At 36.3% G+C, this 27937-nt stretch overlaps 3 protein-coding genes across 3 annotated transcripts in view; 1 reads left to right on the top strand and 2 right to left on the bottom strand.

The window, feature by feature from the left end:
- LOC132122693 (reticulon-4 receptor-like 1) overlaps nucleotides 1–27937 on the bottom strand; it is a 176852-nt gene that overhangs the window by 120683 nt on the left and 28232 nt on the right. The window lies entirely within an intron of this gene.
- LOC132122982 (coiled-coil domain-containing protein 106-like) lies at nucleotides 11953–15199 on the bottom strand. The gene is made up of 4 exons (XM_059533521.1): nucleotides 14860–15199; nucleotides 13899–14090; nucleotides 13125–13310; nucleotides 11953–12233 (listed from the first exon to the last, which is right to left on the bottom strand). The coding sequence occupies exons 1-4, from the start codon at nucleotides 15035–15037 to the stop codon at nucleotides 11953–11955; spliced, it is 837 nt and encodes a 278-aa protein (XP_059389504.1). The 5' UTR covers nucleotides 15038–15199.
- On the top strand, nucleotides 15347–20518 carry LOC132123241 (uncharacterized). The gene is made up of 5 exons (XM_059533811.1): nucleotides 15347–15581; nucleotides 15927–16028; nucleotides 16622–16721; nucleotides 16901–17005; nucleotides 19760–20518. The coding sequence occupies exons 1-5, from the start codon at nucleotides 15406–15408 to the stop codon at nucleotides 20228–20230; spliced, it is 954 nt and encodes a 317-aa protein (XP_059389794.1). The 5' UTR covers nucleotides 15347–15405; the 3' UTR covers nucleotides 20231–20518.

Raw genomic sequence — 27937 nt, forward strand, 5'->3', positions numbered from 1 at the left:
TCTTTCTTTTTGCACATATCCCAACATTGACATGTGTTGGCTGCAGCTCTGAGTTCTTTATCTAGGATTTTGCATAAGCGTCTGTCTGCACTCACTTGGCCAGGTTTAGGGATGTACAAAAGCACATAATTATTTACAAATCGTAAAAAAAAAAAAAAAAAAAAATTGTAGTCATTGTTTTTGTCTTTTAACACAAATATGCTTTAAATTTAATCAAATTAATTTTTTTGTCAGGTCATATTCATTCATTTTTGTTGAAAAAATGTACTCAATTGAATCCAATTTGTAAGTAACATTTAAGATTCTGTTTTAGGCTCTGAGTGCATTAATATTCAGCTGTGTTTTTAACAGTATGTTAAAATGTCTGCTGTCGATCAAATCAAAAAACATTAGGACTATGTGCAAGGACTAGGTTGAACTAATTTTATCTTCATATGCTATCTTAAAGCAATAGTTCACTAAAAAAAAATATTGTTATTAAAATTATTATTGGCTGTTATTCACCCTTTGTTTTCCACAGTAGTCATAAATGATTGTAATTTTAATTTCTCTGGGTCAACTTCTCCTTTAAAAATCCAATGTTTTCCCCAGCTTTGAAAAAAAAAAACAGCCAACTCTCCCAGTTATCTTAGCAAGTAACACACAAACACCATTCTTATGTTGTATTAGCCACAATTAGCACATTCACCCATGCCACTTTGGATTTATGCCCACTTCTCAGCACATAAACAGAGGAGGAAGAAATTAGAATAGGCCTGTTCTTCACCTAAAATTGTGCCTTGAGTGTCGACTGTTGTGTGTGCTTTGTCACTTTCTTTCCTGCACAATCTCTCTCGGGGGCCAAATCTTAATGGGGAGAAAAAGCCGGTTTTGGCATGCTGTGCTGCACTAATGCTGGGCCAGAAATTTGAATTCAGAAGTGGTGCCAGTCAGAATGGTGCAATGGAGAGTAATAGATAGAATCAGATTTAAGCCTCTCATCCACTTGCCCAACAAACTACTGTGCCATACCACATTCTAGTCTGCCATAGTACAATTGGCCTGCTCGAGTAATGCAGATTCTCATTACCGAGTTACTTTAAGGAGAGGCAGACTAGACGCATTACATAGGCAGAGCCTTGCTTATTGGAGAGTGTTTAATTCTCCTTTTGCAGTAGTGCTGGTCAATATGCTAGTATCAGTTCCTCCATTTCTCATTCGCTCCCTTTTTTAGCTTACCAATTGGAAAAAGGAATATCATGTGACAAAATCAGCTTCAACAATACTATAGCTACCAGATACAGGCTAACAATTTATCTGTCCTCTGTTCTAATTCCTCTGTTCTCATCATTAGGCCAGTTGTGATAAGAGAGTTGTACTTGTAGCCCAAAGGTTGCGGACTTGAGTGTGTGTACTTGGATGGGTTAGAGCACAAATTCCGGGTCTATCATATGGGTCACCATACTTGGCCACACGTCACTTCACTCACTCACTCACTCACTCACTCACTCACTCACTCACTCACTCACTCACTCACTCACTCACTCACTCGCTCACTCACTCACTCATCTCTATGGGTTCTCAAGTCATCAAGAAAGACAGTGGGATGACTTCGAGTCCATCAAGACTGAGTTTAATTCGACACTCTGCCTGCCTTTTCTCACTCTGAAAAGGCATTAATTAAAAGTCCCTGTCATGCTCACCGTGCTTCAATGAGGATTACGGATGCCGTGATGAGAGACACAGTAGCAGTGGTCATGTTTGTTTTGTCTCTTAATAAGCTCTGATAAATAAAACCCTGCACAAAAGTTGTGCTGCATCACAATACTTAGATAAGAACCAAAGGGGATTGCCTTGGGCTTCCCGGGGTCATTTAATGGCCATACTGGTTGAACGGATGACAAGGAGAAAGTGTATAACACTCCATAACGGGCTCTTGCTTCTAAAATGACTTCTTTGACTTCTAACTTCTGGTTTGCTGATTCAGAGGCTCTGCTTATTCTCTAGCTCCTACCCGGTGCTTAAATAATTTATTATGCAACTTACAGAATATGGCTACTCTCTGCATTTGAAACATCCTGGTGTTCCAGTGCAGGTTTCATAATGCGGATCCAACAGGAAGACAATTAGAACCAAGAGGCTTCATAGCAGAAGAGAGCTAGCTAGCTAGCATTAATCATCATATTGCATTTCAGGCATTTCAGCTCCCATTCCCAGACCAATGAGTAGAAAGAAATGCCCAGGGAAATCAGGTGCTGAATACAAAACAGCTGTAGATAACCCTGCTAGACAATACAGCTTACACTGGCAGATGTATTTTGGAACATGGTAGCTTGGACAGCAACAAACAGGCTAGCATCTGGTCATTCACTCTGGTCAGGCTGGTTTTTGGAGAAGGTCGACCAGCTAATGACCAGCTTGGACCAGCTAATGAATAGCTTTGAACAGCTAGAAATAAAGTTCTAAAACACTGCTAAATGCTAAAGATGGATTTTCCAACAGGAGAGCGCATCAGTCTGTCTGTTTATCATATGCATCTGTTTTTCTGTCTGTCTTTCTGTCTGTCTGTCTATTATATGTGTCTGTCTGTCTGTTCATTTATTAGATGTGTCTGTCTGTCTGTCTGTCTGCCAATTATCAATTATACTATGCATCTATCTATCTATCTATCTATCTATCTATCTATCTATCTATCTATCTATCTATGTATCTGTCTGTCTGTCTGTCTGTCAGCCGATCAAAGCTATATGATTTAAATAATATGTTTTATTTTAATTCTACTCCATTTTATATTCATTGCAGTATTGGCATTTAAAATCAGGTTTTAAATGCATTCTTAGTTCAGTTCTGAAATGCACACAACCCTGAAATAGAGGGCCAAATGCTGACAGTACACCGTTGTGGTTTCATTCAACATCGCACCTGAAACAGGATCACGGATTCACATCTAGCTCTCTCAGGGCCTGGTGGTATGGCAAAAATTGTGTTGTTGTGGTTTAGCAGGCCTAGCGGGAAGCTCTGTAAGCGGAGGCTGCACCAGCTACTATGGTTTTATGGAGCCGCGGTCCTGTCCCTTGAGGCAGTGCGGTGTGAACAGCAAACACAGTGTTAATTGAGAGGAAACTCACATAGCTGTTGCTCAGCAGGTGTGATGGTGAGAAGAGCTATTGGAAGACGGAAGATCTTGTATTTCAGATCTCAGGTTTGTTTTTAAAGTCTTAAAATGGAGACAGCCATGGAGTGTGGGGAAAAATACATCTCTTTCTTGATATTTTGTCAATGTTGAACTGGACTCCAAACCACTTTTTTTTTCTTTTCTTTTTTACAGAGACTATGTCAGAAATACATTAGAGGTTTTTAAAATTGCAATATATTTTCTATGTGTTAGCTTTTAAACAGCTTCCAGTACAATAAGGAAAAAAAACAAGTATTGCAGTGGTTCTTATTGTAGACAAATTTCTTCTTAAAACCCTTTTGCACTGACTTCCCCTTGACCCTACAAGATGCATCTTTGTCCAACTACAAAAATTAGATTGAACACATAACTGCATTTCACAAATTCCTCTAGCTCAGGCCATAAAATTCTGGTGCTCCAACACTAATCCACTATTAAATTAACTAGTAAATACGATCAAAGACTATTAAATCAATTTCCAAACTCAGTGTGCACAAATGTAGTTTCAACAAGCCACTCGCTTCTGTAATAAGGTTGACGTATCTGCGTGTGAAATCAGATAATTACTGCAGAATGGCATGGTGTCGCTTTAATTAAAGCACAGTGAGAAAACACCCCGGCTGATGGAGGGGGAGGCTGCAGAGGTCAGATTGTGCACCCTTAGCAGTTAAACTTGTGTCTTACCCCACACTGCTCACAGCGAAGGTGATATTATCAGCAATTTAATTGGAAGCTAGTTTTGATCTCCGTGGAGGATTTATTTGGGCATGCATTACAGCTTGTCAAACAACGGGCTATTTTCAATTAATGCAAAATTAGTCTTTGATGCTGCAACCACGTGTTTTAGCAATATGAGCGTGGCATTTTTCTGATGTCCTGTTTGTAGTGTGCACTAGAAGAAGGGTAGTAATTATTCCACTACAGCACTTCCCGACAGAGAGGGAGCGGAAAATATGACTGCGTGATGTTGTTCTGAAATGCTAAGTTTATGGCAGTAGATAACACTGCGACAGCTACATGATTTAGCATCGCAGGGGGGAAATGATCACATTAAAAGCGCATTGCTCAAGGAGCCTCGATCCATTGAGCATTATGTGAATGAAAATCAGCCATGTGGCCCTCAATTATTAAACGTGTTGTAATAAAATGTAAAAAAATATCTGGCTGTCGGATTGCTGTGCCATGATAATGTTTTTTTCTCGGGGATGCTCAGCGACTAAATGCTATTCTTCTAGGAGCTACTGGGAGTTAAAAAAGTAAATGTTTGTGCTGGATAATAAGAGAAGATGACCTTGGACTCTGATAGGAACTGAGCTGGTCCTGCTGGGTCCTCAAAGGAGAGCAAAAGGGGACGAGGTAGAAGCACAATCCTTTTCCCACTGAACTGAAAAGTGATTCTGTTGGCTAAAAGAACTTACTTGGTACTCTAATTCAGGGGTTTTCAAACTGTGGGTCGCGACCCACTCGTGGGTCACGGAATGGAACAAGGTGGGTCGCACAAAGTCACTTGGCTGCAGCTAATTTTGCGTTTCAATGACACACAGACACTAACACAGTTCAGTCTAGGGCTGCACGAATGTGACGAGTGGGGCGGGGCCTAGTGCCATGGGAACAGAGCTAGGCCGGTGGAGTGATTGGGAAATGAGCAACACTCACCGGTCTCAAGAACCACGGAGGAGATCGGAAAGATACAAAAGAGGAGCGATGACAGTGAAGGACGAGAGAGGACCAGGCCTGGGTTTTATTTTGTGTTTGTTTTTTATTTGTGCACGGCAGTCATCCGAGAGGGGCTGTCGCGCTGTTTTGTGTTTATTTGGTTATTAAAACTTTGTTTGATTGTCCGCCGGTTCCCACCTCTTTCCACGAAGGAGTCATCGAGGCGGTGGGCTGGAGTGAGTTCGCCCCCCCCCCCCCCGGCAACTCACTCCAGCCCACCACATCGAGCACCCTCGGCGGCAGACTCCTTCGCCCTGCTCGATGGCACTGCGGATTCACCCCAGCGGCGAAGGATCTTCGGCAGCGCGCCCCTCCTTCCTCCCTGGCTTCGGCACCAGTGTAAAACATTAAAATCTTCACAATCACAGGAAGAAGGAGGCGGGAACTGGGAACCCACTCATCACAACGATATAGCCCACCAACATTAATAATGAACTGCAATATCCTTAGTGTGATTTTCAAATTGCAATTAAGTCCGTGTGCGTTGCGTGTTTTGAAGGTCTCAGAGCAATGTCATTAAAAGGTTCAATCGGTCTTTTTTTACCTATTTCACAATTATTTTAATCTCCAAACTGTTTTAGATAGTTCTGCTTTGCTTCTTATGCTTTTCTAAAAAAGTGTTGGATTGTGCTCCGTTCTCGCCGACACACACGGAAGGATCATGAATGCAACAAAACACAGCAGCGCAGATCACACTTCACTGGAGTGAGCCTGCTTCACGTTTTTATGGACACTACATATTTTAACGCCAGTAAACAAAAATTAAAACTTGTAAATTTGTAGTGAAATTTTCAGTTGTACTCTAAAATAAAATGGTTATTTTTCTTAAATACTTAATTTCTGTCATAAAAATTTTAAGTAAGATTAGGTTTAAAGTAATTTCACTCGTTGTTTTTTTTTTTTTTTTAATATTTTGGTGGGTCGTGAAATATATTACACTTGTCTAGGTGGGTCGTGGAATGGAAAAGTTTGGGAACCACTGCTCTAATTGGTGGCTGATAGAAATCTTACAAATGGTATGTTGTATATACAAATTAATGTTTTCAATTAGATTACACATCAAATGACATGACGGACACCCAGATTGGCCTACTACCAAGCCAGTTACAAACCAACACATGAACACCATATCAGCATACTGATTTCTGAAGTATCATGCAATACTGAAGACAGGTTTTACCATCACAGGAATAAATAAAATTCTATAATACATTAAAATAGAAAAACGTTTTAAATTGTAATAACGTTTTACAATATTACTGTTTTTTTTTCTTTATTAAATACAGATATATAGAGATGTTTATAAATTTTTTTATACTAATAGTTTCATGAAACATAGTGATTGATCACTGTTGAACATCTTACATTCTGTTTTATACAGTACATAAATCTTGCATTCCTCAGCACCAAGCCGTGTTGTGCAAGACCACAGGCTGCCCCATTAGAGCTGCCTCTGGTGGTGGGTGTGGATTTAGCAGTGCGCCAATCTAAATCAACCTTGGCCACTTTTACAAAAACAGATAGCACTGCAACTCTGTTTAAACCTGTAGACAGATCAAATATGCATACAAATCTGCATTATCAAAGCTGTTATTGCCATAAACGAAGTTATTGGCTCATTTGATACACCCCAGATTAAACCTCATCTCCATTAGCATAGCCAAAGAGATGTAATTCCCTATCAGAAAAAAAAGATATCCATGCCTGAACAATTGCATTCAGTGAAAGACTGTTTCAGCAAGTGATTAGTTTGTAATTGCTTATGCTAAGAGGTTATCATGTCGGAGCAGGCATTGTATAGTACACTCTGGTACAAATAATGAAGGGGTTTACTTAAATTACACATTGAGGCCGAAAAAAAAGGGGCACTCTGGATGGAGCTTATTGGTGCCCTGGGATCACCCCACTGTCTGTAGCATGTGGTGGCTCAGCTTGCGTTTGTGATTCAGTAATTTGGGGAAAGGATCAAATACTCTGAGTGCCTGAATGTTGCAGCTTAAAATTAATTGGGTTTCTTCTTGTCTATTCCCCCACCCCACCAACCTCAAGAATTTTGCTGTAGAGACAGAGAGAGAGAAACAGGAGGGGTCTGAGGGTGTAATTTTTCTTCTACTTATAGTGTCACAGGTGAGGAGGGGAATGCTGGGTAGAATAATGATGCCCAGTGGGCTGAGGGAAAATGCAGTGGATAATTTCTTGCAGTGTTTTATTACAGAAATGTATCTGGGGTTACAGTGTTCTGCACAGTGATATAAATGTAAAAACAAGTGAGGGAGAGAGCAGGAAATGTTACCTATCATTTAGTGTATCTTTGTTTGGTGACATAAGTAAAGATAATGTACAATTAGCTATTCACTGCAACAAATTTAACTGAGCCAGACTGATTTGACTCTGACACCAGTCCGTAAAGGGGCATTATGGCAGGTCATTTGACAAAATAAATATTAAATAGATGTTTGTGTTGTGATGAATAAATTATATATATATATATATATATATATAAAATTAATGTAAAATAATATTTGCTATCTTTATCTTTATTAGATATATATTTAGTTTAAGTATGATAAAGGCTGGCTGACTGTACAATATCCCAGTTACGGATACTCATAAATAAAATAATAAATGGAAAAATATTAAAATACCGATTTGTTTTCTTTTATTTGGATACTTTTTTAATCTCACCTGTATATTATCTTAATGCTTCCACTAAAAAATTTCACTAGTTTAAAAAAGTTTACAATGTATAAAACAATCAGGTTAGCAACAAAACAAACACTGCAAGAGGTAAGCAAGTATTTTTTGAGAATCAAGTATTCATCTGTTCATAGAAACAGGGGTGTCGCTAGTGGGAGGAAAAGGGTGACAGAGTGCAAAGGGCCCAGAAGTCTGGGGGTCTAAGTTATTAACACTGTACAAATATCCTATGTGTAGGGAGAAATGTATTTATTATAAATGTTACGTTATTACACATTGGGAAATATTTTAATTCTATAGAAGGTGTTTTGTAGTTTCTTCATGTTTATTTGTATTTATTTTTTACAACAGATTTTATAGTTTTATAGTTACTTATTTTATAAAACCACTTAACGTTATTTTACATTTTACAATCGCAAATCATACCCCCCATCTTTTTAACAATATACAATCCAAATTTATTTATTTATTTTTAAGAAATTTATACTTTTTTTCAACAAGAGAAAAGATTGGTAAAAATATATTTTTAAATGATTCTTCAAATAATCAATGAAAGGAAAAAAAAAAGCAGCAGCACAACTGTGTGTGTGTGCGTGTGTTTAAAGAAGTGCGTTATTACGAGGGACTTGAAGTTAATATGGGTCTCAGCCTGGGGGTTGTCTGCTACAAGACACAGAACTCTCAGTCGTTGATCAGGTGGGCTGGGAGATTAACACAAGAACTCTTGCTTGATTAAATGCCAGCAGCACCTCATTTTCCCTCTGTCTTTCTGTTTCAGTCTTTCTTTTACACGCACACATTTTCACTTCATTCCTGTGATTCACATCCTGTAACTGTCAAACACAGATTTTGGGTTACCTGCCCACGCATATCTCTCCAGTGTTTTGACACCGTTATGAGGTAAACACAAGAAATAATATCAAACAAATGTCATAGAAAGTGGCGCTCATGATTTCTAATCCGCCCATTGAATAATACTTATTAAAAGTCAGGTTTTGTGGGTCAAGAGGTGCAATCATTGCTCTGTATTTTGTCTGTTGATTGCTGCTGATTACTGAATTAATAGCTGTTGCCAATCAAAGGGTAGCCTATGTTAAGGGTCTCGTCCCACACATTAAGACTCGTCCCAGCAACTCCCTGGTGTGACTGGAGGAGCAGCTTCATAGTCATCAGAAATGAAAGGGTATGTTGGGAAAATTGCCTTTGGTAAATGAGACAAATCATTATTAATACCCTGCAAGTATTAAAGAAACGGATGAAAAGAACCCTGCAAATAATAAGAAATGTCTTGGCTTATTAGAAGTGCATGTTTTGATTACCTGTGATTGGATTCTTTCTTTGCTCCTGTACCTCTCCGTCATTTTATTTTTCTCTCTCTCACGGTTCTGTCCTGCCTCACTCCTTTCACATTCCGCCCACATACTCACTTTTTATGTGAAAATTTATGCGATTGTTGGTGTGTGTATGTTCTACATGTGGACTTTTTCATCATCTCCATGGCTTCATATTGCCTGTTTTTATCACTACTGTGGGCAGCTGCACATCCTCTCGCCACTGTGCGCTTCAAAAAATCCATTAAGACGGATCAGGAAGCAGAGGTCCTTGCATTCAGGCCTGGTGCTCAGGAGCTTACAGTGGGGAGGGAATGAGATTTTTATGCATACTGTAACCCTGGTGGCTTTCCAGAGCCGTGCACTGGACAAACTATGGCCTCACATGTGAAGTTCACCAGGCTTTTTCATTCGATGACTGTGTGTGTGTAGTTGCACGTAATGGCAAAATGTGTGTTTGAGACATTTCACCCCCTTCCTCTTTTCAGTACTGTCCGTAGCAGATGATCAAGGAAGCGAGTGGATCACAAAGAGAGAGAGGGAATGTTTGAAGTTTTCCACATAGACCTGATTAGACAACATAATCGCACACTCCAGCTATATGTCTCACTTCTTGAATAGTAACATCCATCCTCTGTTTTTCCTTAAATATACCAAGCTGAGGCGGTGCACAGTCTGGCTGCATCATTCAGATAAATGAATCAATCGAACAAGAATTGAATCTTTGAATCTGATTCACAAACTTTAATTCTGTTTGATTCTGATTTTTATCATTTTGTTTCAGTTACAGTATACAGTATATTGTGCTTACATATGTATGGAACGCATGGGTGCTGTAAGTTATACAGGGAAGTGTTTCACACTGATTTAGTAACTGTTTTTAAGATATTTATTGAAGTCTCTTAAAAGTCATTAATTTTCAGGAAATGAACAACACTATGTACGATTCACTAAAAATAGATGCTATGAAAGAGTCATTTTGTTGAAAATCTATGCTGGTCACACTGCGTTTTTGATTCACTTAAAAGAACCGTTCAAATGATTCATTTGCCCATGACTTATTTGACTAAACTGATCACAGTGAATGTTTTGATTCACTAAAATGAACTGATTCGTAAGTGTAATTTGTTTGTGAATCAAACTGCACTGCTCACATTGTATTTTCTGATTCACTAAAAAGTATGTGTTCAAAGGAGTCATTTGTTTGTGAATTTGATTTACACTAGAAGTGCTGTATGTACCTTGATTTATTAAAAAATGCTTCTGATTCACTTAAAAGAACCAATTCAAATGAGTTATTTGTTCATAAATCAGACTACAGTGGTTGTGCTGCATGTTTTTATTTCACTACGAAGAACTGCATGCTTTTGATTCACTAAAGAGAATGAGCTCAAAATACATTTTTAATCATAAATCTGACTAAACCTTCACTGGTTTGTTTTTGCATTCAGCCTGTGAGTCTTTTTATTGCATTACAATTCAGTCTGTAAATGCACATGCAAAACTCAGAAGTGTTGCAGCCAACACCAATACAGGAAACCTTTTAACCCTCTGAGGTCTAAGGGTATTTTTGGGGCCTGGAGAAGTTTTGTCATGCCCTGAAATTTGTGCTTTTTTCAGTTGCTTATAAACATCTAAATGGCTAAAGTCTAATATCACTGTAATCAGCACAAACTGGGCTATAATATATGAGACCAGCATGTATGTACATGATTGTGTTTTTGAGAAAACAATGGGTAACACTTTACTTGAAGGGGTGTGCATAAGACTAACATGACACCTTCATAATCATGCTATGACACATGTCATGAATATGAAGGAGTTTTTATGCATGTTTATGACAACTGTCACTAAGTGTCATTCGCTCAATTATGACATTTTTAATGCAAAGATGACATTGTTTGAAATGTCTTTGTTATGACACCTTGACATAAACCAATACATCATAACGTGTCAGTGTCTTTGTCATGACATCTTGACATTACCAAGACAACACAACTTGTCAGTGTCCTGGTAATGACAACTTGACATTACCAAGAAAACATAACCTGTCATAAATCTGTTATAAAGTATGATATAGCAGATTAATTATCAAATTTAAGAAACTACTTAGCTTTATGGGTTAACAGTACATTAAACTGTCATGTGGTTGGTTTTGACTGTCATGAGGCCGGGATTATAATTGTGTCATGAATTTATGACCAGTTTTTTTTTTTTCTTCAGTGGTACACATTAAATTTGTCATTAAAATGTCATTAAGTGTTAATAATCTGTCAAATAGTTTTATAACGGTGTCATGAATATATTTACACGGTTTCATTAATAAATTTCTTGACCTCAAGTAAAGTGGTACACATTTAATTTGTCATTAAAATGTCATTAAGTGTTAATAATCTGTCAAATAGTTTTATAACGGTGTCATGAATATATTTACACGGTGTCATTAATACATTTCTTGACCTCAAGTAAAGTGGTACACATTTAATTTGTCATTAAAATGTCATTAAGTGTTAATAATCTGTCAAATAGTTTTATAACGGTGTCATGAATATATTTACACGGTGTCATGAATAAATTTCTTGACCTCAAGTAAAGTGGTACACATTTAATTTGTCATTAAAATGTCATTAAGTGTTAATAATCTGTCAAATCGTTTTATAACGGTGTCATGAATATTTTTCTGCAGTGGTACGAGTTTAACTTGTCATTAAATGTTAAGTGGTATTCCTATATGGTCAAATAAAGTTAAATACCTTAACAAAATGCAACAGACACGTCAAAAGATTTGACTTAACTTTATGTATGTGCACAATACATAAAAAACTGACAAGTAGCAGAACTTGCTCTTCCTCACACAGAGGGTTCTGACATTTTCTGACATTGAATGAAAAAAAAAATAATAATAATAATAATTATTACCTGTGCTTCCTCAAACAGAGGGTTACAAAATAATCTCAACACATATATTTAGTGTTTTGGAGGGATATCAACAGGATCACTTGTTTAGGAGAAGAAAAAAAATTAGGTGTACTTGTACAATATTGGGAGGAGTTGTCAACTTTTTTTCTTTGCTGTGATCGTTTCAGCCATCTCTTTTGTCATAGCCCTCTTGCAGCGCTCTGCAAATTCTGAGATCTTCTCATTGACTTCATCTGTAGGGAGCAGCTCCTGAAATGTATCAGGATATGTGATTGCTAGCTCAGCAATTATAGCTGTTCTTGCAATTGTGTTGCGGTCAACATTAATTTTGGCAAAGGCCTTTTTCATGGATCCAAACTTGGTGAATCTCTTAAGGGCATTCTTGTAGCGGCGGATGATTCCATCCGTTGTGGTCACTGAACAAAAAACAGACAGTCCTAATTAATACAAATATTAAAGAGACACTTGCAGTCATCCTTGCAGTATTAGAAGTAGGTTTAATCTCAGCTAATGTTCTTTAAGATGCCAGACATCCCACTCTGCGATTTCTCAGCATCCGGGAAACGCTATCGAAATGCGGGAGGTTCTGGGACAAATGGTATGCCTGAGAAGCTTCTGTAAAATGGTGAGTAACACGTGTCTTCTGGGAGATGTTTGAGGTGGCGAAGCGGAAATGTGAGTTTTGGGAATTCCTGGCAATTGTCTGTCATTGTTACAGATATGTAATAGCAAATGCGATTAATCGTGTCAGCTTCTTTTCAGGCAACAGTAGATATGAAAGAATTATACTTAACCTGCTGGTTCACTGTGCATTCTCCTTTCAATTTACAAGAACCAGCACAGTAAGCTGTGTCTTTTCATATCTGACAGCCTAAATCAAACATAACCAGCCTGGATGGAGGATGCACACTGAATCAGCGTGGAAATTACTGTCTGTTCTAGTCTGCTTTAAAGGCTAAATATAGGATTATTTATTATGAAACATTTTGTTTTCATTTACCCATCCTCATTTCATGCAAAATCTGTATGAATTTCTTTTTTCTGTGAAACACAAAAGAAGATATTTTGAGAAATGTTTCAGTGTTGTTTTTGTTTTTAGTCCATATGGAAGTTAATGGCAGCCAAAACTCTTTGTTTACAAACATTTCTCAAAATATCTTATATCCAGAAAAAAAGAAAGTCACACAGGTTTAGAACATCATGAATGAGAGAAAATTATGACAGAATATAAATGTTGGCTTAAACTTCAGTAATGGGCAACTTTAATGTAAGAAACCATCTCATTATGAATCAAAGCCTGTGCTTACTTCTTGAACGGCTGTGTGAGTCAGTGTATTTTTTTGACTTTTTCTTCTCCTTCTTCTTCTTCTTTTTCTTCTTCTGCTGCTCCTCTTCTGAGGATGATGAGGAGCTGAAGTCTGAGGATGAAGAGGAGGGGGATGGAGACATTGAAGGTGAAGATGAAGAAGGAATGTGAGCAGTCTTTCTGAAACCTGTAGGGAAAAGGGGGAATGGGGCAGGTGGACAAGCAGAATAATGTATAAATAAACAAAGCCCCAAAATCTAAAAAGTTACATTTCTCAATAGGCCCAATTTTGGGTTCCATCTGAAAGCAGAGAACTGTATCACAGAAGAACACACATAACATGTTGATGATTAAAGGAACTTTCTGTAAAGTCTTGTTTTTGAAACCAGAGCAAAGAGCTATTGTAAGTGCTTGTCATTGGATATAATCAAATCAAATTTATTTGTATAGAACTTTTCATAATACAAATCGTTTTAAAGCAGCTTTACAAAAGTCACAACGTGCCTATGAAAATGTCTATAATATAGTATTAATGCTTTACATTTACATTACAATTACAATGGTTTTGATCCTTATGTAATAATGTGATTAATAATGTATATACTGCATTTAATAAACATGACTACTGCTGCATGGCCCTTCAGTGAGCAGTAAACAGCTACACTTTCGTTCTGTTTGCTGTGACGAAAGTTGATAATGGTTCTATCACAATGTCTCTGTACTTTCACAAACATTTAAAACTCCATGAATAATGGTAATTGTGTTCCTAATATACCTGACTTTCCAGTAGATGCAGGTGCACTGGGGGCTCTCTTAATTTGTGAAAGCAGGAAATCCTTGTCGTTTTTTAGCTCACTGTTGGCCTCTTCCAGGTATTTAATGCGGTCCTCGAGGTGTTCAATCTTCTGTCGATCCATCTTGGTCTGTTCTTTTAGTTTGGCCAACTCCAACATTCCTGTTGGTGACACTGCACATTTTTTTTAAATAAACAAATGTTTTTGTATATATATTCTCCCATCCCAAGAATGTTCCTTGCTCGGAGCCTAGCAATGTTGTCAATTATTAAGTTGTAAATAACATGTAATTTTTAAACAGAACGATTCTTCCACTTAATAAGACCTCAGTGTATCAGCTAAAATTGTGAGGATTATTTTTGTTGCTGCTTACTTTTCAACGAAAACTACATTTCTCCAATTGTATTGCACTGAAGAAAGCAAGTCACCAACACATTGGATTGCCTGGAGTCATTTATCAGCAAATTTAATTTTTTAGGTTTTTCCTTTAAAAGCATATGTCCTCGTGTTCTTAAAACAGAGTGCATCAATTTAAATGCATGTTGCAAAATAAAAGCCAAGTACTTGGCTATATATATATATATATAATCCATGATGCAATAACAAAAAAAAAACATAAATAATATGTATTATTATTATTAGACAGAATTTTGTAAAAAAAATAATAATAAATAAACATGTTTATTTTGGTATGGAGAACTTTGTTAAATTACTTGTATTTGGACTGGTTGCAATTTTACTATTGGGACAACACTATTATGCTACAATTACCAAAAAATACAATATAAACAAAATAATAAAAATAGGAAATATAATGTGCCACAATCAGCCAAATACAGATTGAAAAAATGCTGGCAATCTGCTGACAAAGTGGCTAGAACACTAAGCTACAGGTTTTAATTAAGCACTGATTGTTAAAGTATTAACACAAAAATGACTTACATAATTTCCTCGGGGAATGTTTGACTGTCTTCTTTCTCTTTGGGCCAACAGGGACATCATCCACATCTTGTTGTAGGCCCTCATTCGCAATCGCATCATCCACAACTTGTACTTCTTCTTTACCTTCCTTGGCCTCCATCACTCCACCATGTGCTCTTTTGCTGAAACGAGTTTTCATCTAAATAAAGTTGCGCAAAGCAAAGAACACAAACACCATGTCATGTCAGCTACATTCGTAAACTACCAGTTCTGTACAACTTTGGCTAGAACAGTAAAGACTTATGATGTCAATGTTCCTAAATAAATACAAATGTTTCATGTTTAGCTTACCTCAAATAGAGAACTTCGTGGGTACTTCGTTTCTTTGACGCTCCTGTATGTTGTCCGTGTGGTATGTTTTACGACAATTATAAACGCGCGGGACAGTCAGGTAACGTTACGCACGTCGCGCGCATCCATTAGGCGCCAAAATTTGATGTGGCACGACATTTGAATGTGGAACAGGACAGAGGCTGGTTGGGTTGTTGGCTTAGAAAGCAGTTACAGATGACGCGGTTATTGCAAGAACTCCTAAAAAATATTAGAAGTTATGATAACACGAAAAAAAGAAGAATAGTTAGATGGATGCAGAAATGGGGTATCCTGAAAAGTAGGATGCAGTGTCCAAAATGCAATCGAAGCATGCGCCTGGAAAAATGCGATCGCAGCGATGGGTTACGATGGTAAGCCAGTCTGTCTGTCTGTAAATACATAAAGAATTTAATGAAGTGAAATTGCTATCTTATTTGAAACTAGACATTATTATTATCAATGTTGAAAACAGCTGTGTACAAGTTATATATATATATATATATATATATATATACAGTATATATTATTATTATTATTATTATATTTTGCACAATTGAAGTGGACCTGTCTGGATGAAGTCCACCTGTATTGTATTAATGGCCCGGAAGTCTGAAATTAGCATTATTATGTGAAATGTTTACAATATGTTTTATCCGTATGATATTTGATATTTTCATGTGTTATACTTTTTTGCATTTTGCCTTCTTTTTCTGTAGGGTCTGTAAGCATCACAAAAGTTCACCACTCTCTGTGCGCAATGGCTCAATATTCACCAATTCTCACACCCCTTTGGTGAAATGGCTTGAGTTTATGTACAGGTACAGTATTTATTTATTTGACAAGTAAAGTGCACAAAAATAATAAATACTGTACATGTGTCAGAATTAGCCCACACAAATATTTTTCATCTGTAATCCTTGGAGATAATGACACCATTTTTTTTTTAATATATATATATATATATATATATATATATATATATATATATATATATAAACCATGTAAAACCTAAGCTTATTATAAACTTAAAATGGAACATTTAAAATTTAAAATATTACAGTTTTTACGGCTTAAATACAAATACATTAAAGATTTGTAGTGTGTGAATTATACTTGTGTATTTATCAACATCAACTCAGCCCTGCATATTGCAATACACAGACTCCATTTTCAGAATTCACCAGAAAAAATGTTGTTGATGTGTCAAACAGTGGTAGAAAAGTTTTTACACCAATGTCATATTATACTATTTGAATCAAAAAAAGAGGGGGCTAGTTTTGTTTCGCAAAGGGTTGTTTGCTTTTACCCAGTTCAGTGACAGGAAATTATGCAGGCCAGGCCATCAATGCAAAAACAGTACAATTTTAAGTGACTCTAATTAGGTGTTTTAATATTTGTTCCTTCCCTACAGGTTTGCACAAGGTTTGCAGTTGAAGCAGCTTGCCATGATCAATGACGGTATAGCAGGAAGCTCAAAGACACTGACAAGAATGACAAAAGTACTCAGAAAGGTTGTTGCATTACTTATTAGTTGTAAAAAAAAAGTAAAATGTGAAAAATTTTATTTCAGTGTCCAAACCCACTGTAGACAACTGGATTCAGCATTGCTACATACTTATTTGATGCACTCAACTTCCATACCAAGACATTGTAACAGTCAACTTGTGATGTGTTATTTCTATATTTGAAGGTGTGCATTGCTGCCCTCAAGAGACTGAGGATCAGAGGAATGAGAATTGGTGGTCAACATCGATTTGTTGTTATTGACGAGAGCAAATTTGCTCACAAACGAAAGGTAGGCTGTTTATTTGTATGAAGCCCTACTTAAACTTTACTTGACATGTATCAGTTTTGTCATGTTAGTGCAGTGCCAGTCTGGGATTATGTAAAGAGAGATGACGGGAGATTTTATTGTAAACAACTGACTTAAGCCGCTTTAGATAAAATCAACTGAAGAGAAAAGAAGACATTAAATCTCTGAAGATCTCAGCAGAGGAGGATTAAACAACTCCACAAACACCATTACCAGCTTCACTTATTACTAGCCACACTGACTTTATTTCTGTCATAATCAGAGGGTCTTTTTGAGAATTAACGGAGGTTTAGATGTTGATGGTTTGTTTATTGTGTACTTACCATGATGGTGATGAGTGTTGGCTTTTGCTGTGCTCTTGCCCTTGACATTTGAACATTAGTTTTATTCTGGCTGCTTTACATGTGTGTTTATGAGGCACAACAGCTATAGCAAAAACTGCTGAGAGAAAAGTGATCTGGCATTTATGGCATTGTATTGATGATGTCATCAATTGAGCTTACAAGGCTGTACCTTATTTTATTCACATGTTAATCTGTTCTCAAGCAATCATGTGGGTCATTTCATATGATTGACTATTAATCATACACATATGATATCAAAAAGCTTTGTTATAATTTGAACAGTTTAATAATATATAATGCATAGAAAGTTTTAAAAATGCTAAGTTATTTTCTCACACACAGACATTAACAATCGGCGTATGAATCTCAACAATGGTGACATTCAAATGAAAAGCTTCATGTTGCAATGTATGCTGGGTACCACCATAGTACATAATTCCCAGAATGCATTGCTGCATGCAGAAATTATGTAGCTGAATTGTATTATTTTCTTTTATTTTTACCATGTGCTTTTATTTTTGTTGTTTTTTGATGTGACTTTTTAGTAGCTTGATTTGTGATGTTTAGAGTTTATCTGTTTATCAGAATATTTTGTTTGTCACCATTGTTGAGGTTCATATGCTGACTCTTGATATATGTGTGTGTGTTCCTGTAAATTTAAAAGTTTTGTAATTCGTAAATATGTAAAACACAAATGATCTGATCTCATGACATCACATCCTAGTATCATACTACTATTACAACCAATTCTTCATATTCAGAGAACAGACTCTAGTCTATACCAGAGTATATTGTTTCTTGGCTTTTATTGCCATAACAAGCATGTACAAAGACATGTTTAAGAAATAGAGTCGAGAGCCCAACTAAAGAAAGCACTAATCACGATCATGGTAACTTCAAATGAAATGTCAATACATCATCAACATCTAAACGCCCGTTATTTCTCATTAAGTCTGATTATGACAGAAATAAAGTAAGTATTCTTTTCTCTTCAGTTGATTTCATCTAAAGCTGTGGCTTAAGTCAGTTGTTTACAGTAAAATCTCACTGTAAAATTTACTGAACAAAAAAGTACAATTCTGTGCTTTGCTTTGTGTGATTATAGGTGTTTTTGCACATAATGCTATAGTGGAGATATGTTGTTAGTGTTTAATGTTCTGTTGGGATTTAAAGGGTTTCTGTTAAGTTTTGTGTGTCACCATTGTGTTGAAGAGTAGAGTCTGTGCTTCAGTCCAGGATGAGCAGAAAAACACTGATGTTATGCTGCATGTTGCTTTATTTAAAGACAGTGACTGTGTAGTTGCTGATGCATTGATGATGTTTTTAAGTTTTTCAACTTGTTCATGTGTGATGATGATCACTAGTAGGATTTAGTTAAATTGATGTTTCTAGTTAACTCATAAAGTCTTTTTCTTAGTGGATTCAAATGAAATAATCTCACATTATAAATATTTAATGGCAATTGACCAATCAATTTCCTCAAATGAAATGAGTTATCAGGTTTTTATTCAGTACATTATTAATAACAGTAACATACTGTAAAGATTACACTAAAGAACTGTAAATTCACAGCCGCTCTTGTTTTGTAGCTTTTACAGGTGTGCTGTATAATTTTACAGTATAATTGTAGTTTATGATTTACATTACTCTTGATAAATTTACAGACAACCAAAATTGCCAGTAAGTTGCTGTAAGTTCTACAGTTAATTTTTTACAGTGTACAAAAGACAAAAAGGTCGGAGGAAAATAACTAGAAAATGAAGTGTTACGATCAGACAAGTAATAAAACCTGCGTTAATATTAGAAAAGTTTTGTAGCGCTGGAGAGACGTTAGAGAACGCTAATGCCTGGAAACAGGCGCCAAGGCTGATACTGTATGTTTACAGTCTATGGCTGCTGTGTATGTCCTTATAAGACAAAACTCATCAGTCTTCTGTGTTGAGATTGCAATGCAAAAATGTGTATATCTTATTTAGTTTGAAAACATACAATATAGTAAGAAATAAATATACCCTTCATTTAAAATCAGACAATAAGTCCGTATACAAAATATATTGAAATCAGGTTAGGATGGCATTCCGCTAATCTACAGTATGTTCCATTAAAAAGAAATACAATCCAAAATATTTTTTATGTTGTACTATATGAAAGCTTTTGTACAGAAAAATATGGAAGTGAAAGAATATTTTGTTTTAAGGAAATGAAATTATGAAAATGGAAACATTTAAGAAATAAAAATGCATTTGCACCTGTTGGGCAATTATTTGTTATCAAGCCAGGTAAGAAGGATCAGTCTATTAACTGTCCAAAAGGACTGGATTCCAATGATTGAAAAAAAAAATACAGCACAACCCTTATTAAAGAATTTATCTTGTTTTATTTCTTTTTTTAGTACCATCGTGGCCGATGTGGCAACACTTGGCGGCGTAAACGCCAGTGGGTCTTCGGGATGCTAGAGGTTGATGGCCTTTCAAGAAGACCCATTCTGAGACTCGTCAAGGACCGCTCAAGGCAAACACTTATAAGCCAAATTCAACGACATATCAGACCTAGAACATCTATCCTTACGGATGAATGGCGTGCCTACAACAGACAGCTTTCCCAGTACGGATATCGTCAGTATTCTGTCTGCCATAAAAGACACTTTGTTGATCCAGGGACTGGTGCTCATACTCAGCATATTGAGCGTGCATGGCAGAATTACAAGTTGGAAATATGGCGTCGTAGAGGAAATCGTACTCCTGAGTCCCTGAAAACTCACCTCAAAATGATAGAGTGGCACCACTGGTTAGGTGTACGCCATTATGATGGTGTCTTAGGTAGACTTATTCATGATGTAAAAAAACATGTCAAGACAATATAAATGTGTGGGATGCTGTAATTAACTGTTTTTGCAGTGATATGGACCAAATGCTGCATTGCTTAACCCCCACCATTGCACTGTTTTAATTCAATTTTGGGTGAATCGTTCTCCAAATGCAATAAAATATAATTTTATCAATTTTAATTATTATTATTGGATGATTGATTTCATTTCTCTAACACCTATTCATCTTCTTTAAGACATCTGAAATTGTCTATTATCTAAAAAATAAACATGAAATGAAAAATATTCATGACGCTGTTATAAAGCTATTTGACAGATTATTAACACTTAATGACATTTTAATGACAAATTAAATGTGTACCACTTTACTTGAGGTCAAGAAATGTATTAATGACACCGTGTAAATATATTCATGACACCGTTATAAAACTATTTGACAGATTATTAACACTTAATGACATTTTAATGACAAATTAAATGTGTACCACTTTACTTGAGGTCAAGAAATGTATTAATGACACCGTGTAAATATATTCATGACACCGTTATAAAACTATTTGACAGATTATTAACACTTAATGACATTTTAATGACAAATTAAATGTGTACCACTTTACTTGAGGTCAAGAAATTTATCAATGACACCGTGTAAATATATTCATGACACCGTTATAAAACTATTTGACAGATTATTAACACTTAATGACATTTTAATGACAAATTCAATTTGTACCACTGAAGAAAAAAAAAGTGGTCATAAATTCATGACACAATTATAATCCCGGCCTCATGACAGTCAAAACCAACCACATGACAGTTTAATGTACTGTTAACCCATAAAGCTAAGTAGTTTCCTAAATTTGATAATTAATCTGCTATGTCATACTTTATAACAGATTTATGACAGGTTATGTTTTCTTGGTAATGTCAAGTTGTCATTACCAGGACACTGACAAGTTGTGTTGTCTTGGTAATGTCAAGATGTCATGACAAAGACACTGACACGTTATGATGTATTGGTTTATGTCAAGGTGTCATAACAAAGACATTTCAAACAATGTCATCTTTGCATTAAAAATGTCATAATTGAGTGAATGACACTTAGTGACAGTTGTCATAAACATGCATAAAAACTCCTTCATATTCATGACATGTGTCATAGCATGATTATGAAGGTGTCATGTTAGTCTTATGCACACCCCTTCAAGTAAAGTGTTACCAAACAATGTTTATGCATGGCTAAGGTAAAACTAAAAATTGTAAATCACTTAAATAAGGCCATAAAACACATACAGAACATTGGTTCCGGGACTTTTGAGAACTGGATCTTTTTTTTTTTTTTTTTCTTTCTAAATGATGTGAAAATCATTTTGTTTACTTACTCACAGAAAACACATTATGGAAATATTGATTTTAAGTATTAACAATAGGGGCCAAACTATGCAATGATAATTGCAAGACAGGAGCGCACATGTAAAAGATGGATCTTGGGTTCAAATTGTCTGTGGTCCTACCTTTCACTCTTCTGTCAGTCATTTCCTGTAACCTCTGAGACTGTCATTGTCATTTGAGTGGCAAAGTGCCCCTTAAAAAAGCTAAACATTGGTTGGTTTCTTTCTGGCTTGTGAGATTAGGGGTCATATGTTGAATGTATGTTGACATACCTTCACACACACACACACACACACACACACACACACACACACACACACACACACACACACACACACACACACCATGGATGTCCTCTTGTTTTCCCTTACACTGAGGCAGGGATGACACAGATTTGGCAGACCAATTGTGCCATCTGCTCTTTCAGTTAGGTTCTCCCCTCTTTGTATTTATATGCTCTCTCTCTCTCTCTCTCTCTCTCTCTTTCTCTCTTATTGTGTTCTTGTTCCTCTTGGGTCAGCCAGATATCCACACAGGCACAAGCGATGTCTACAACAAAGAGAAAATATCCATGCTTCTGGCCTTGTCATCCAGAGTCTAACCTCTTTAATAGAGAAATTAGACTTTTGCTTTTTCTCACATCATTCTGTCTGAGACTGAACTATGGGTAGGAAATTTGCTAGTGCTCTGTCCCAATCATGGTCACGACCTCAGAAAGAGAGAGCAACATACGCAGTGACCTCATCTGAGTTATCGCTCCACGTAGGGTCATTTTTATCAGATTAGCTTTAGAGTACAAGACAACCTTCTTCAAAGCCCTTAATGGCTCATTTTCAGCACATTGTCCTATGTGTCACTGGTTATGATGACTGTTCAATTGTTTATTGTCATAGAAAGCATCCTGTATCTGTTTAGCACATTGCCAGTAGTTGTATTTAATAACAGATGGCAACGTGTATTGTTGTAAAAAAAAACAATGTTAATCCACCATCAAGCAACAAAATGTAGCACAACAGACCAGCCAATGCGCACATACATCTTCAGCAAATATTGTTTAGCTACACCTGAGAATAAAACCCAGCAAGAGGCATCGCTTCATATACATAAGCAGCTGTCTTCCAAGGCAGTATCCTAGCTGTAATGGAAACTTGTACATGATTGATTTGGGATGAGCTATACTCAGTTTGTTTCAATAGAGGTGAAGGGAGAGGAGCAACACAATTCTTCAATACAGCACATAGCAAAATCATAACAAAATCGGTAAAGATAAAACTAAATTTTACAATCATAAAAACATAAAACATAAAAATAAAAACTAATTCAAAATATTGTTAAAAACTATAGACGTTTTTCATTAGTGTTGATGTAGCTCAATTGGTAGAGCATTGCAATTTCAAGCGCAAGGTTGGGGGTTCGATTCCACCAGGAACACATGATAGGTAAACAATTGATAGCCTGAATGCACTGTAGGTTGCTTTGGATAAAAGTGTCTGCTAAATGCATAAATTTAAATTTACTGTAAGTAAATCTACTTCATCAGCTAGTTACTCTTCTACAGTGATGCTATAGAGTTACCACAGGATAGTTCACCTAAAATTTTTAATTCTGCCATCATTTACTCATGTTTTTTCAAACCTTCCAAAACTGTTTTTTACCCTATACAATGAAATTCAGTGGGGTCCAAAACAATATGTCCCCTTGTGTTTCACAAAAGTCATACAGGTTTGGAACGACATTAGTAAAATAATTTTCATTTTCTCTTTAATTAAGTGGTTGGAAATGTAAATGCCTTTATCAATTGTTTGCAGATGCCACTTGCTTTGATATTATGTATCTAATGGCATTCAGGAATTTTTGTGTGATCTAAGTGTTTTAAGTGGGGCCACTGTTGGCATACGCATACACATACACACAGTTAGCGGTTTTGATTCATTATATGGGCTGAGTCAGGCCATCAACAGATTAATGGTAGTGTGGTGCTGACATGGTTCCCCTGCTGCTTCAAGGATATTGCCACACACACTGGCACGGCATGCATGAGGGCGCCAACCCCTTTCCATAAGCGCCAACACTTCATCATGGCATCTGCGTGTCTCTTTCTCTCAGCCATTTCACTATTAATCAGCACTACAGGGTCTTGGATGTGTTCACGTGTGCTGTTTGCTGTTCACAATTCCTTGCTAGTCCCTAAAGGGTCAGTCTTTATATAACCTTCAGTTTTGTGAGGCAAGATCCCATTGTTAAAGAAGGACCCTGTGCGCTGCTTTGAATCTGAGAAGTGTTTGTTCACTCCCCTTTATTTTTGTCTCCCGCTATATCCCTCTTTTCTTTCTTTCTTGGTGACAGTTGCTATTTTTAAATGTGTGTCTTCGGGAGAACAAAGGCAATGGTAAGAAGCAGCGGCAAGAAGGGCTGCATTTGGTGATTTTGAAATGGGGCCAAGTTGCATGGGTAAACAAACAGGACCGTACAAACATTAGCACTGTTCCATAACCTAGTAAGCTTCCTTTGTAGGAAGCATTTTTAGGTGTTAAGGCAATAGTAAGAGGCACGCTCCCAGTGCTATTCCAGGTAAGCAAATTATTGTGTTATACAGTGTCCTAAAGTACCTTAAGGGAAAACCCAGAATTTATTATAATGAGCTCAGTGAAAACATAAATCCAGAAATGGTCCAGAATGCGGGAAAAATGTGAACTGTTAAAAAACTAGTTCACCTATAAATTAAAATATTGTCATCATTTACTCATTTGCATTTCGTCCCATGCCTGAATCACTTAGTTTCTTCTGTGGAACACAAAAGAAGATGTTTTGAAGAATGTTTTAAATATTTTTGTCTATATAGTGATGGGTTTGAAGTAATTGATCCCCAGTTACTTTTTATTGTTTAAAAAAATCATGCAAAGACATTTTTTAAAAATATATTTTTTATGTTCAACAGAAAAAAGGTCATACAGGTTTGAAATGACATGAGATTGAGTAATTACATAGAATTTCTTTCTAAATTTGGACTGTTAAATACTTCTAATGCAACAATAGACATACAAGACATATAAAGGTGCTACCTAGCATGCTAATGTATCGTGTAAGGCATTTTGGGAGAACTGAATAATGTATTTCACATCCCGTCTTATTAATCTTTTCTCCATCAAAAACATCAAAGAGGCCTTTCAGATCATGTAAGATCTTTGTCAAAGCAGGATCAGACGAAAGAGTTTTACTTCTGTGATATTTTACTATTGTATATATGACCATGACGACAGTAAAGTCATTGTAGTTCTATGATTTATTTCCATGCTATTGCCATACTGCCCCAAGATAAACTTTAATTAACTTTAAGATTGAACTTTACTCTCGCTCACACACTCAAAATAAATAACGGTCTTCCAGAGTCTTTTGACATCTTGGATATTTGCAGTTGTTGTCAGACAAATGTTTGGACTGTAATGTGTATGGCTCTGTGACTGTGAGGATGGAAAAAAAGCAGTGTATATTACAGCAGGCCATTCTCCCTTGCTCTCTCTCTTGAAATCACACTGACCACCGATCAGGTTGCTTCAAAGTTTTTACACGTAGATACCCCTACGTGCACATCCCTCGACCACAGGTTGATGTATTTTGATATTTCTCACGCTAACTCTAAGTCAGTTTACTTGGCAGACATGTTGGAAACATAAGTCAACATAAAAGTGACTTCTTTAATTCAATCACACTAAAGAGCTGTCAAGCTAATGTGTTCACGTGTGCTGTTTGCTGTTCACAATTCCTTGCTAGTCCCTAAAGGGTCAGTCTTTATATAACCTTCAGTTTTGTGAGGCAAGATCCCATTGTTAAAGAAGGACCCTGTGCGCTGCTTTGAATCTGAGAAGTGTTTGTTCACTCCCCTTTATTTTTGTCTCCCGCTATATCCCTCTTTTCTTTCTTTCTTGGTGACAGTTGCTATTTTTAAATGTGTGTCTTCGGGAGAACAAAGGCAATGGTAAGAAGCAGCGGCAAGAAGGGCTGCATTTGGTGATTTTGAAATGGGGCCAAGTTGCATATATTGTTATATTTTTTATGTTCAACAGAAAAAAGGTCATACAGGTTTGAAATGACATGAGATTGAGTAATTACATAGAATTTCTTTCTAAATTTGGACTGTTAAATACTTCTAATGCAACAATAGACATACAAGACATATAAAGGTGCTACCTAGCATGCTAATGTATCGTGTAAGGCATTTTGGGAGAACTGAATAATGTATTTCACATCCCGTCTTATTAATCTTTTCTCCATCAAAAACATCAAAGAGGCCTTTCAGATCATGTAAGATCTTTGTCAAAGCAGGATCAGACGAAAGAGTTTTACTTCTGTGATATTTTACTATTGTATATATGACCATGACGACAGTAAAGTCATTGTAGTTCTATGATTTATTTCCATGCTATTGCCATACTGCCCCAAGATAAACTTTAATTAACTTTAAGATTGAACTTTACTCTCGCTCACACACTCAAAATAAATAACGGTCTTCCAGAGTCTTTTGACATCTTGGATATTTGCAGTTGTTGTCAGACAAATGTTTGGACTGTAATGTGTATGGCTCTGTGACTGTGAGGATGGAAAAAAAGCAGTGTATATTACAGCAGGCCATTCTCCCTTGCTCTCTCTCTTGAAATCACACTGACCACCGATCAGGTTGCTTCAAAGTTTTTACACGTAGATACCCCTACGTGCACATCCCTCGACCACAGGTTGATGTATTTTGATATTTCTCACGCTAACTCTAAGTCAGTTTACTTGGCAGACATGTTGGAAACATAAGTCAACATAAAAGTGACTTCTTTAATTCAATCACACTAAAGAGCTGTCAAGCTAATGACCAAATGATGCCTTAACCAATAAGTCGATTGACTCTTTTAAAGGAAGACAAGATGTCCATTCTTAAAGCTGCATTTCCAATTGATTTTTGACATGTGTGACTCTGTACTGACTACCCAGCCCTCAAAACTCTCCCTTGCAGGGATGAATAAAGTCCACTGCTGTCCAACTACACTAGAATCACTGAGCAGCACTGAATGAATGCTGAATGGAAGCACACAGGGTTTTTTTCACAGAAAAAAAGAGTAAAGTCTTGTTTTGTTCAATGCCTCTTTTTATCGAGTGCAGATGGTGTCTGAACGGATTGTCTTGATTAGTAAATGCAGACAGTGATGGGTGATAGAAGTCCCAAGAAAGTGAAGGCTGGCCTATGAGAGGGAGTTTTTATTAACGGAGCAAAGCAAGATCATTGACCTTAATTCCTCAGATAGAGCTCAGTTTTTAAATGCAAATCAGAGACTGCACAACGCATAAGCGCAGGGCTCAAAAATAAGGATAACCTGTATAGCTGAAGTCAATGGGTTCTAAAAAAACATTTAACCCCACTTACTTTCATTGTATGAAATAAATACAAATATCTTCTGTGTTCAACAGAATAAAAGAAAGTCATACAGGTTTAGAACAACATGAGGGTTCATCAATAATGACAGAATTTTCAATTTGGGGTGAATTACTTGTTTTATGATTTGTTGAGAAAATATAACTTTTTTAATTATATATTTATTATAGACATATACTATACTTTGGGTTAACAAAGACATTTTAAGGGAAATTTCTACAGCAAGGGCATATTAAATTGATTAAAAGAGACAGTACAGATAATTCTAATGTCAAAAAAACATTTCTGTTTCAAATAAATGCTGTTTCTGTTTATCAAAGAATTCTGAAATAAAATATTCTAATGGACCATGTGACACTGAAGACTGGAGTAATGGCTGAAAATCAGCGTTGCCATAATGGGAATAAATTACATTTAGGAATATACTCTATCTGTATACTGTTTACTGTAAAAAAGCTGTTATTGTAAATTGTAATAATATTGGAGTTTTTCCCGTTTTCTTCTTTATTTTTCTTTTCTTTTGATCAAACCAAAACCTCATTGTTTCCTGTCTCATCTACATTGTCCTGTCTCATAAAAGGCGCAAATTTAGCAATCTTAATAACACCTAACTTTTGAATGGTAGTATTTATAGAATATTGCAATTCTAATAATGACAGGGCCAGTTGAAATGTAGGCAGTTCATGCAAACAACTGACCGAGTAAGCGTAAAAAATTATTGTTGATCACTGAAATGGGATCTCCAATCATTATTCATTAAATCAACCCATGCTCTCTTTACTTATATTTTTAAATATCCCCTTTTTTAAGGATAACCTGTGTCACTGTCATGTGAAGTCATCAGTTGGACTGAGAATATTCCAAGCTGCCTCTGTCCCCTCTAGAACTCCTACAGGTATGTGACATATCACTGCCTCATGTTCATGCAATAGAAA

Source organism: Carassius carassius, chromosome 41 (assembly GCF_963082965.1).
Source record: "Carassius carassius chromosome 41, fCarCar2.1, whole genome shotgun sequence".
In the NCBI taxonomy this organism is placed as follows: Eukaryota; Metazoa; Chordata; class Actinopteri; order Cypriniformes; family Cyprinidae; genus Carassius; species Carassius carassius.